At 30.4% G+C, this 13,584-nt stretch overlaps 1 protein-coding gene across 15 annotated transcripts in view; it reads right to left on the minus strand.

Annotated features, from left to right (window-relative positions):
- The window catches only part of plxna2 (plexin A2), a 775,253-nt gene that overhangs the window by 161,691 nt on the left and 599,978 nt on the right, over window positions 1–13,584 (minus strand). For all 15 annotated transcript variants that reach the window (XM_073939239.1, XM_073939238.1, XM_073939236.1 and 12 more), the window contains one exon: window positions 9,027–9,127. In XM_073939239.1, coding sequence (XP_073795340.1) covers window positions 9,027–9,127 — 101 coding nt within the window. The remainder of the gene's footprint in view (window positions 1–9,026; window positions 9,128–13,584) is intronic.

Genomic DNA, 13,584 nt, shown 5'->3' on the forward strand with positions numbered 1-13,584 from the left:
GGCATGACTGTCATAATCATAATCACATAAGAAATGTAAGGACACGTTTTTCTATGTTGTGTTTTTTATGTTGTGTTGTGGTTCTACTGCTCTGCTGTCTGAAGTATGATTATCATTCTTCAGCCTGCTGTTTTATGGAGTTTTGATGGTTGTAAGAGAGGAAATGATTCAAAATAACAAACCCGAGTGGTTGAGTCATGCCTGAATTCACTGCCACTAAACGTTAGCTTTAATGCGAATGGTATTCTAGAGTACTGGATGTTGCTGTACAAAGTATGTGCAATACAATGATAAATGCTGTTTAAACATCTTCAGCATCATGTATTATGCATTTATAAATAAATGTATACATTCAATTAAATTATCCAATTTTCATATATCACCCAGCTAATTTAAAATATTAATTAAGTAATAGATTTAAGAATTGTATTCAGTATTTCGTATATTACTTATTTAAATAATAGATTTAAGAAATAACTGTAAATATTAAATTCTTAATTTAAAAATTACTTATTATTATTATTATTATTATTATTATTATTATTATTTTATTTTATTATTATTATTATTCAATAATTGTTCTTTCAAAAATTGAGGAAATAATATATTTAATGTATTAATGTTCAAACATTATTTAACAAGATAATAAATTAATTATAAAAGTAAAAAAATATATATTTAGGTAGAATTGTTTTCATAATTACAAAAGAAAAGAAGTTATATCCAATTAAATGTTGTAAAACTACATATATTTTATCACTTATTTGAAAACTGCATTCATTTTAAATCAATTTGTTCTAAAACCGCAGTTGTCATTTCTTACTGGCGCTTATATTATGTTATATTATATTATATTATATTATATTATATTATATTATATTATATTATATTATGTTATATTATGTTATATTATATTATATTATATTATATTATATTATATTATATTATATTATATTATATTATATTATATTATATTATATTATATTGTATTATATTATATTATATTATATTATATTTCACTTTGGATATTTTACATATTATTCTATGCACTTTGAATGCATAAGAAAAATGTAGTTTATTTATTTGACAGGAGGCTTGAAAAAATTGACTAAATGGAAATATGATAAATACATATACACAACATTATAATTCTTTACATAAAATTACTGAAGGCAAAAGCAAAGGCGACATAATCCAACAAACTAATAGACTATTTGTGCAAACACTGCTGTTTTGTTTTTAACCACTTTTTAAGAAAACGACTAAAATATTTATATTACTTTCTGATTTTAGACTAACAGGTAAATAATTTCACAGTTTGGCTCCCTTTACAAAGAAAACAGATTGACCAAAAGAGGTCTTACACTTTGTCACTAGACAGTCACCATTAGCAGTTGCCCGTGTGACTCTGTGAGAGGTTTGATGCCGACTGATTAAATCAGAAAATAGGATTGGAACATGATTATTAAAACATTTAAAAACCAATTTAAGATAACTACATTTGATAAAACTATCAAAACTAAAAAGGTTATGTTTACATAAAACTTCACATGATGCCACCGCATAGGCTTTAAGTCCATAACTTTAAATGCTTGTTTATATTTTGGGTCAATAGGCCTTAATGTAGTTAAAGAGGCTTGTGTCCATGATGTAATGCAATATGTCAAGTGAGAGAGTGTGTGTCAGTGTGTGCATGTATAATTTTGTAGCTTAATATGTTAAAAACCTTCTAATAAAATGAAAACAGTTTAGACTTGGCTTAATATTCTTACTTAAATTTTTAACATGACTATCAAATTTTAAATTAATATCTAGAGTTATGCCAAAGATACTTAAATTCATTCACTTCTTCAATAACTTTATTTTTAATCAGCACCTCAAATGTATCCCGTACAGGCCTATTTTTTTATAGAGAAGCAATAGAAACTGTTTTATTGACATTCAACGTTAAATAAGACAGCTCAAGCCATCTTTAAATATTTTGTAAAGCCCTGCACGGTGTTTTAGCTGACACATAGATGACTGTATCATCTGAATATAACTGGCCGTTAATCCCAGGTCAGCAATCTGGAAGATCATTTATGTACATTGTAAACAACAATAAGCCAAGAACAGACCCTTGAGGTACTCCCATATTGCTAGAACTCACAGATGACTTCACTCCATTGACCCACACACATTGCTGTCTCCCACCCAAATAAGACCCAAACCACTGTAAAGGTCAGACCTTTAATAGTTAAGAATAATGCTCTGATCTGTATCTTAAATAACATTAATAATTAAAATAATAAATAACTTAAATATACATTTGACCACCCCTATAATGGTTCATACCATTGTGAATGCAAGTTTGCGACAAAAGTATGAATTAATCGCTTTGAAACTGGCAAATGTAGAGCACCAGCAGACAGCGTAAGTGTTCACAAAACATGTTTCTTGTAAAATAGACGTTTGTACTGTAGGTGTCTATAAAACTAATTGCAGACTTTGCATTTTATTACACACTTGCTTACATGGAAGTTTAACAGTAAAATAAAAAAAATACAGTTGAAGTCAGAATTATTAGCCCCCCTGAATTATCAGACCCCCCCCCATTTCTGTTTAACGGAATGACAATTTTTTTCAACACATTACTAAACATAATAATAAAAGTTTTAATAACTAATTTCTAATAACTGATTTATTTTCTCTTTGCCATGATGACAGTAAATAATATTTTACTAGATATTTTACGTGACTCTTCTATACAGCTTAAAGTGACATTTAAAGGCTTAGGGGCTAATAATTATGTCACTAAAATGGTTTTTAAAAAATCATACTGCTTTTATTCTAGCTGAAATTAAACAAATAAGACTTTCTCCAGAAGATAAAACATTATCAGACATACTGTGAAAATTTCTTTGCTCTGTTCAACATAATTTGGGAAATATTTAAAAAAAATAATAATAATAAAATCAAAGGGGGGCTAATAATTATGACCAGTCTTTTATATCACAAATGTCATTGAGAACCACTCAATATCCCTCAAAACACTAAACATAGTAACACATTTGATTCATAAATTTGATGTAATTGAATTAAATATACAAATTTGGCTAACTGAGGCATATTACCGAACCTAATCGAAAAACTTGACCCCCCCTTTCGTCAATGTATAATTTGCACCCTGAGTGTGAGTACAGTATATCAGAGAGAGAGACAGAGTGAGAGAGAGAGAGAGAGAGAGAGAGAGAGAGAGAGAGAGAGAGAGGGAGAGAGATTGAGAGAAAAAAATAATGTTTCCCCACAGCACGGATCAAACCCTGATCCCGCTGTGAAGATCGGCTCCCTCCTGCAACGCCCAACACAACCAATGCAAACAAGACCCAAACACCAAACACTCATATTGCATAACGCTAAATATGCTTACATTCAAGCCTTAAACACTAAAGACTCTCCTCCTCCCTCCCTCTTTCTCCCTATAATGAGCTCAATCCTGAAAGCGATTATGGTTCGGCTGGAATGATCTCCGCTGGATCACTGATATTAAAACAGCCTTTGACCTCAATAGATTTCAGCCAATCAGATCATCTGCAGGATTAGTGTTCTCCACGGGGCCCGAGGAGATTACGTCTCCTAAATCTGACAGCAAAACTTCAGACTGTTTGTGTCTCAAGATGGTGACGTCTGCGGGTCATATGCCAGGTATAGACAGATATCAGACAGATGCTGTTTGCCTCAATAGTGTAAACACAGCAGATTTAGTGCTGCCTCATATGCTCAAACACTGTGTCTCTCGCTCTTTTTGTTTTTTTCTCTCTCTCTCTCAATCACATGGCGTGCAGCAGCTGGCGATAATTAGAGGGATTTTTTAGCAGATCACACTGTTCTGAAGTGAGGTAAAAACGAAGAGAGAGACACCACATCATTTCTAAAGCTTGGCTCGCACTGAGCAGTTTGGGCCATGATTTGGTCGTCTGAGGCCAATTTTGGAAATTCCAAAAGATTTTTATTATTCTAGATTAAATCTTTGGTCTTTGATCATTTGATTGGCGATTAAAGGCCATTGAGATCTAATTTTCTCTCTGAAATTCTGGCAGTGTGACTTCTTCATGATGAGCATCAAACCAAGAACCAATATCTTGTTATGTGTTTTGTTTTTGAATTTGAAATCAGTTTTTTAGAATAGGAGGTTTTGGAGTGTTTAGCCACTCTTGTCATTTTTGTTTATTTGGTGTATTATGTTTATCTTGGTATTAGCTTTGGAGTATATGTAGGCCCACACGGAATCTGCAGGCAGAATTCTGGAGATTTTTAGCCCATAATTGATTCTGTCTTTTTACTTTTGTAAATGTGTGTAAAATTATATTTAGTCAGTTTTTAAATTAATATTAGTAATATTATTGTCTAATATGAAAATATTTATATGATTTATTTACAATAAAGTTTGTAAAGTATTATTTTCTGTCTTTTAGTGGATATATTATATAAGAGACTTATTTGTTTACTAAATAAATGGATGTAATTGGGTTTGCATTGTAAACATTAAATACAAGTTAAAAAGGTATTATTTTTATTTCATCTATTAAGGTTTTAGTTATGATACTCCAAAAATCATTCCGCATAAATCCGCAGGTTTTAACACAATTCTGCGCAGAAATAGCAAAAATGTCCGCAGATTTCGTCTGGCCCTATGTATTTATTTACATGACAAAGATTCCAGTGTATAGGCTATTATTCTTTATTTTGTCATTTTTGTTTTGTTAATTTCTTTGACTTGAGCTTGCTACTTAGCACTACTTTTGCACTATATATATTTTTAGAAACAAGCAAATCAAACACAGATGATTAAAGCAATGTAATAAAGTTATCAGATTGAATTGTTTTTTTTAAGAAGTAATGCAAGATTGTAATATATTACTAATAAAAGTAACTTTTTTCAACACCTGACACAAGAAATTTAATGTAGTATTTTAATAAATAAAATGTATTTTTAAATAAATTTAAATACATTTGAAATGTATTATTTAATGTAATAAATTATTATTATTTTTATGGTATTCCTTAAAGATTTTTTTTAAATTATCTTTAACACATTGAATTTAAAACTTTACACATATAATTTTTAATTATTATTTTACATTTTAAAGACAAGCGAATTATGAACGTTTATACATCAAAACAATAAACATATATCCACTTTTATATAAGGTTGTTTTACGTGCAGAAATTGTGCCACATGTCAGAATGTAGTAACATGTAAGAATATAGTAAAATGCAAGGAATTTTTAAATACAGCAACAGGTAAAAATACTAAAATAAATGTGGTCTATATGTTGAAATATCTGTGCCAAAAGATATATATAGGGAAGTCATCATGTCAGTTGAAGTTGCAAATTAGTGAACATAAATCAAGTATACGATGACAAGATAGAACTTCGGCAGTAGTAAGACATTTAATAGATTTTGGACATGACGCTAAACAACTAGAATGTATAGGAGTTGAAGAAGTATTTGAGTCACATAGAGGAGGAAATCTAAATAAAAGATAATTAGAAAGAGATTTTAGATTCATAAATTAAAATCACTTACACTAAGAGGAATGAATGAGGAGTTGGACCTTTCTATGTTTCTTTAATGGTTTGTTGTTTAGCTATAATATTGTGAATCATACATTTTGAGTATGTAATGATATAAATAATGAGATGAAAATGTAATTTTAATGTTTTGGACTGTCAGAATTTCATCGCATTGATGTAGACATGAATAAGTGAATGATGATTATTGATATGTTATTTCCCTGTGCAATAGAGATAATGCTTTAAAGGTGAAGGTAAATATTCCTCGTGCTTAATTACATTATATTAAAATTAAAATGAGATTAAGTGGCCTTCTAACCAATAATGTAATGTGGTTGACTGTGGAACAAAAGGGGGAAGTGAGGAATGAGGAAGACATTGTGCCAAAACGTCTGTTTTGTATCACCTATGAATGTAAAATAAAAGCTATACAAAGTAAATTTCATGAATGTGAATCATGACCTTCTGAACTACATACATATCATTTTCTATAATTATATACATTTCTATAAATAATCTTCCTTAAGTAGCTTTTTTTTTTATCACAGAACCCAAACATTTAAAGAATAAATCAATTTGACACAACTGACCCAGAGAGGCTCGAACCAGCAGCCTTCTTGCTATGAGGCAATTGTGCTACCCACTGCTCCACCACGCCACCCTTTATTAAATATTTACTTTCTGATAAGTCATCTCTGGTGATATAAGATATAATCACAACAGCAGAAGCATTTTTAATGTTTTAGCTATAAAACATCTTCTCCAGAACTTTAATGATTCCAAAACAGTGTGCTGATATCTGAACAACCTTAAATCTAACATCATGACTTGATTTGAACTCTCTAAGAACCACATCGCTTAAAAAAAAACATCACAAAAATAAAAAAAACATTTTTGATTCAAAAGCGTGTGTTAGTATAAACCTGTGCTGCACTGAAGCATTTGGAACGCTTTAGTTATAAAGTATGTGCAAAGGAGGAGAAATCATTACAGTGGAGGAGAGGTTAAAAGACTAATGAAAGCATGCTAGAAGGTGTCAGCAATCTCTCTCTCTCTCAGATCCGGACTCCATGGGGGCCGTGAGGAGTGAGAAATGAGCAAATATGAGTGTGGAGCTGAAATTGGAGCAAGTGGAAGAGAGAGAGAGAAAGAGAAAGAGAAAGAGAGAGAGAGAGAGAGAGAGAGAGAGAGAGAGAGAGAGAGAGAGAGAGAGAGAGAGAGAGAGAGAGAGAGAGAGAGAGAGAGAGAGAGAGAGAGAGAGCTGTTAATTTCATTATGAGAACACTGACTTGCTTTGGGGAGGGACGAATACTAGAACACATGGAGAAAGATGATATATTGATATTTTATATTAATATTTTAATATAGTTATATTCACAGTGTTCATCTGTATTTATTTTCTGTGTCATAAAATAGGCAAAAATGTAATCTAAAAAATGTATAGCTTGTTTTAATTAAATATAAATATTATGTAGTAATTTATTAAAATATATAAAAAAATTATTTATAATATGAAAATGATTACAATGAAACTATCAAAACCATTTAAATGTTATTTAATATTAATTTATTATTAATAATTATAATAATTATTCAATAATCATACAATATTTTTAAATATTTAAACCAATAAATGTTAAATTATTTGTAATAACATTTGTTGCATATCACATAGCGTATACCACATACTACTAACATTAATTGTAAAATAATAATAATAATAATAATAATAGAAAAAATATTATTATTATAAATACATAATGTTTAATAATTTAAAAATATAAATGTATTTATTAAATACAATGTGAAAGTAATATTTTGGTATTTTAACATTTTAGAAAGAACAATTATGATAAAAAAAAGTACATAAAATACTAAAATGTTCATTTATTTTTAATAAATATAGTAATTATCCAATAATTAAACAATTACTTTTTAATATTTAAACCAATAAATTATGAATGAATTATTTGTAATTAGCTTTTAGTTGCATATCATAGTGTACACCACATGCTAGTAATATTTTAATAATATTAATAACAATTGGAAAATAATAATACATGCATAATTCAAAAATATAAATGTGCTTATTAAATACAATTTAAATCTATTATTTTGGTATTTCAACATTTTAGAAGGAAGAAATTATATAAAAGGTACATAAAAAACTGCAGTAGCACTATACTTGAACTACAAAAATGTTATTTAATATTTATTTTTATATTAATAATTATAATAATTATTCAATAATTATACAATTATGTTTAATATTTAAACCAATAAATATTAAATTATTTGTACTCAGCTTTTAGTTGCATATAATTTAGCCTATACCACATGCTTCTAACATTTAAATAATAATAATAATAATAATAATAATAATAATAATAATAATAATAAATACATAATGTTTAATAATTTAAAAATATAAATTTACCTACTAAATACAATTTAAATCTAGTATTTTGGTATTTTAACATTTTAGAAGGAAAATTACATATACAATTAGATATACATAATTAGATATATAAAACTGCAGTAGCACTATACTTAAACTACTAAAATGTTATTTAATATTAATTTATTTCAAATAAGTATAATGATTATTCAATAATTATACAATGCTAGTAATATTTAAATATTAACAACAACAACAACAACAATAATAATAATAAAATATAAATTTACATATAAAATACAATTTAAATCTAATATTTTGGTATTTTAACATATTAGAAGAAAATAAAAATGATAAAAAAGGTACATAAAACTGCAGTAGGACTATACTTTCAGCAGCTTTTGCTAGTGAATTAATAAACACACAAGCTTGTCTGCACAAAAAGTACTGTAATGTTTGAAATGGGAATGGCGTCTGTATTACACGAGCTTTAATACAGCAGAAAGCCCCAGAGGACTGATGGAGGAATGTAATCCTGCCGAGCTCACAGCACACGCCGAGACGAAAAATAAAACACAGCCCCATGCTGAATGGAGACGCTCAAATACCGCTCGCTTCGCCAATTATTTGTTCCTGTCCTGTCGGGAGTCATGTAAATTACTTTAAGTGCACTTTTCCAAGGAAAGTACGCCCGCCATTACTGTAATGATGACAGCCGAGGGTTTACACACCCCTACCGAGTCTGGACACAGCAGACAAGACAACAAAAGCACTAAAAGAAGACGAGCTCGCTGCTGTCAGCTGTGCGTTGTTCTAGCAGCATTAAATTCGGCATTTAAAAGCATGCAAGCATCTGAAGATTCAGCATTGTGAGATGTTGCAGTTGCGCTACTCCACCACTAGAGGGCAAACAACCTCTGTGCCATCTGAGCAACTCCTTCTCTAGTAGTCATTGCTAGACTTTTAAGGTAATTCCATCGGGCTTTTTTTGGAGATTGTAGGTTTTAAGCAGATAAAAAGCATGGCTATTCATTTCTAACTGCACATGTGCATATGAAAAGTGAACTTACATGTTATGCAGGACACACCAGCCGCAGTGTGGATCTCCTGAACTCAGACACTCTCCGCATGTGCTATACTGCTCACAGGACTCGATCGGCACCCGGGTCACCTGAAGAGACAAACAACAATAGACTTAAGAATTTTCACTTAATTAAGTACTAATATTTGAAGTAACATATGACAGTTACTCATTTATCTTTTTAAGTTAAATAATCTGGAAGAAACCATCATTACAGTTTAAAAAGAGCGCTGTATTTTCTCAAGAGTTTTTTATTCATTCATGTGATGTCACACACTTAAAGGAATAGTTCAACCATATTTCTCGAGCACATTTAAGTTCAATCTCAGTTGGCCACAATTCTGTACACAGGGATGTAAATGAAAACAAAAACAGAGGGAAGACAATAAAAAGCAATATAAATAAATAAAAGCAAATAGCTTCACACATTATTTACATTGAAAGCACAATTGAAAATATGCATTTTTAGCCTTGATTTGAATTCAGCAAGCGAGGTAGTAAGTTGTGCAGAAACAAAAACATCCAAAATATTGTCAATATTCACACTTCCACCATTTGTTCTTAACCTGTTAGTGTTTCTGTTAAACACAAAAGAAGATATTTTGAAAAATGTTGGAAAACAGATTTACTTTCAAAGTATTTGTTTCTACTATGGATGTCGATGGCTGCTTCTTTCCAAAATACTTTAGGATATACTGGTTTGTATTCAACAGGAGAAATACATTCATAACACTTTAGTACACTTGAATGTGAGTAAATTATGAGAAAATGGTAATTTGTGGGTGAACTATCTCTTTAAGGCTTCGATATAACCATAGTATTTTCTTCCCGAAACATTGGTCTGAAAATAATTTACTAACTCTTTAATTAAACATGAAGCTGACAGATCCAAAGAGATGAATACAGCATACACTAACTTGTTTATTATTCAGTGGCAAGATGTTGCTAAACAGTCAAAAACAGTGGGTGGCGCAGTGAGTAGCACGATTGCTTCACAGCAAGAAGGTCGCTGGTTCGAGTCCTGGCTAGGTCAGTTGGCATTTCTGTGTGGAGTTTGCATGTTCTTCCCGTGTTTGCCTGGGTTTCCTCTGGGTTCTCCGATTTTCCCAACAGTCCAAAGACATGTGATGTAGGTGAATTGGGTAAGCTAAATTGGTCATAGTGTATGTATATCAATGAGTGTGTATGGATGTTTCCCAGTGAGGTTGTGACTGGAAAGGCATTCGCTGCATAAAACATATGCTGGATAAGTTGGCGGTGCATTCCGCTGTGGCAACCCCTGATTAATATAGGGACTAAGCTGAAAATAATATGAATGAATGAATGTATTTACTGACGGTCAAGATGATTGTTATTAGTTTCAGTGGTTGATATGTGGCAATACCATACCATAAAATGTTGTGATTGACCAATCAGAATCAAGTATTCCAGAGAGCTGTGTGACAAATAATAGCGTATTCATTGGTAAAATGTATACTGTGCATATGTGTGTGCGTGTGTAACAGAAACAGAAGAGAGGAAACAGGACACAAGCAGCTGTGCTACGGCCACTCCGAGGAACAGCATTGACACAGGGCTCTTTTGTGTCGCCCCACTGCACCTGTCCAGATAGGTATGAATACACACACACACACACACACACACACACACACAAGCACACCTACATAAACGTGAGTGTGTGTATATATATATATATATATATATATATATATATATATATATATATATATATATATATATATATATATATATATACACATACATACATACATACATACATACATATATGTTGTATATATAAAAGTGCATGTATATACATACATACTAAATACTAGCTCATCAAAAAATAAAACATGTAAATAAATAAACAATAATAATAAAAACTAAAATAATTAAATTAATTAATAATAAATAAATAATTTAATTACCTTATGTTCAATGTATATTATACATTTATATTATAAAAAAATATATTAAATATTATATACAATAATTAGGGATGCTCAAATCAGGATTTTTGCAACTGATATACCGATTCCTTGTCATGGTGATCAACCGATACCGAGTACCGATTCTGATGCTTCAAAACATGTAAATAAATAATAATGATAACAACAACAACAACAACAATAAAAAATAAAATAATATTATTATCTTTTATTAAAATTATATTATACATTTATATTATAAAAATATATTGAATCATATTATAATAAGTAGGGATGCTCCGATCAGGATTTTTGCAGCTGATACCGAGTACCGATTCCTTGTCATGGTGATCGGCCGATACCGAGTACTGATTCTAATGCATCAAGCTTTATAATGCATGAAGCACATTTTCCCCTAAGTATGATATTTAAGTGTAGATCTCTGTTTACCTAAAAGAATAAATAAAGAAGGTTGCATATAATACCTTAAACACCTCTCTTATAACAATTCAGATGTGAACATGTCATGGTCAGAAGCAGCTTAACAGAGCATAATATATAGCACAGACAAAAAAATTAAATGGTAAGAAAAATGACTGACAATGCAATTTGGAAACAACTTGTTTGAATCAAACACAAAACTAACACAGACACTTGCGTTTGGTTCATGAGGTCGGCCAGATCAGCTAGTACCGATTGAGTCATTAAATGTGATTATCGGCCGATACCGAGCTCCGGCCAAATGATTGGAGCATCCCTAATAATAACTAAACATTATTCATTCGCTATTTAATCATATTACATTACATAATAAAATATGATTACTGTATTATTATTTATTTATGTTTGAATTTATTTATTTAGTATTATTTTATTATTATTTTTATTATTATTATTATTAGTAGTAGTGGTGGTAGTAGCAGCCGTACCTGTAACATCTATTAACGTATTGAAAATTAATATTTACAAAGATAAATACTAAAGATGATTGTGTTAAGTCTGTCTCCAGAGTGAGACTTGACTCAGTAACATAATAAAAAGCATACATGTCACTCCTCAAAACTTAACAAGCAAGCAGTGTGTCTCTGGCAAACAGTCTGACCATATGTCACAGACACACGGACACACACACACACCTCAATAATCAAACACTGCTATACCTCAGAGATGAATGCTAAGCAGACAAACACAAATACACACAGACACACACATGCCCACTGCAACAGACTCCAGCCTGGCTCTGCCCACTGACCCACAATGCCCCTCTCCACTCCACTCGCACAGCCTTCTGCTGCCCACTTGGCATGCTGGGATAGCTCGGCTGATGACCGGGCCACAGCTCTGTGATTTGCGCCTGTGTTTGTAATATCTCTTTTATCTGTTTGTGTGTTTTCAGTGCCAGCGTGGAGCTTGTGATGTGCTCTCTCGTCACTGAGGGGATTTGTTTAGGGTGCACCTGCATCCTATTAACAAACACACACAGGCAAACCAGGAGAGTGTGAAGTCATTGAGGATTCTGGGACTGACAACACTCGTTTTCCGAAGTTTTGCCAAGCAATAATATCTGAATGAATGAATGAATGCTTATATGTGGTCAGGTGTGCTGTAGATGGATAACTAGAACAAACTAAATATATACTTTAAATACATATAACTTAATAACAATTAGTATTTTACCATTGCTAATGTGTTTTTTGTCTATTTATTATTATTTTTTGTTTAAAATTTAATTTATTTTATTTTAATTTTTTATTTATTATTGTGTTTATTTTTATGCCAAGAACAGATGCCATTATTTTATATATATATATATATATATATATATATATATATATATATATATATATATATATATATATATATATATATATATATATATATATATATATATATATATATATATATATTTATTTATATATATATAAACCCACTTCAACAAACCCTAATTACACTGCCTAATATATTAACAGTAATGATAATAAAATAGTAAAGACACAATAAATAAAATAATAATAGAAGCAAATAGCTAAATTGTATAAAATAAAATACTATCAAATAAATAAATAAATAAATAAATAAATAAATAAATAAATAAATAAATAGACAACAACAATGGGTGATACAATAAGAGATAGTGTTGTGCTATTTCACAACGGTAGGCTAGCATAAACTAAGCATGAAGGTCTGGACAGAGAGAAAAGAGAAAAGGGGAAATTACAGTTACATACAAGATAAGTCACATTATTCCCTATGAAGTACATTTATAGTAGAGAAATAGGATAATAGAATAATATGTTTGGGTTGTCAAACATATGAGAATTAGATAGAACCTCTAATTGAATATAGAATTTTTTCAAGTGTACTGCAGATTAAACATCAGATCTTGAAGCCAATGTGATGCTTTAGGTGGATTTGAAGAGGTAATGTGTTTTAAAGGGCACCCATAAAGCAAAATTAACTTTTGGACAGAACTGTGTGTAGGTATAGTGTGTCCACTGACATATTGAAATGATATAAAAGCAACACATCTCTTTTTTAAATTAAGTGACCTTATAAAAGGATTGAAATCCCTGCAATTTTGAGGCTCATCTCAACATGACATAGTGTGGTTTCCGCACC

Source organism: Danio rerio, chromosome 23, assembly GCF_049306965.1.
Source record: "Danio rerio strain Tuebingen ecotype United States chromosome 23, GRCz12tu, whole genome shotgun sequence".
Taxonomy (NCBI): domain Eukaryota; kingdom Metazoa; phylum Chordata; class Actinopteri; order Cypriniformes; family Danionidae; genus Danio; species Danio rerio.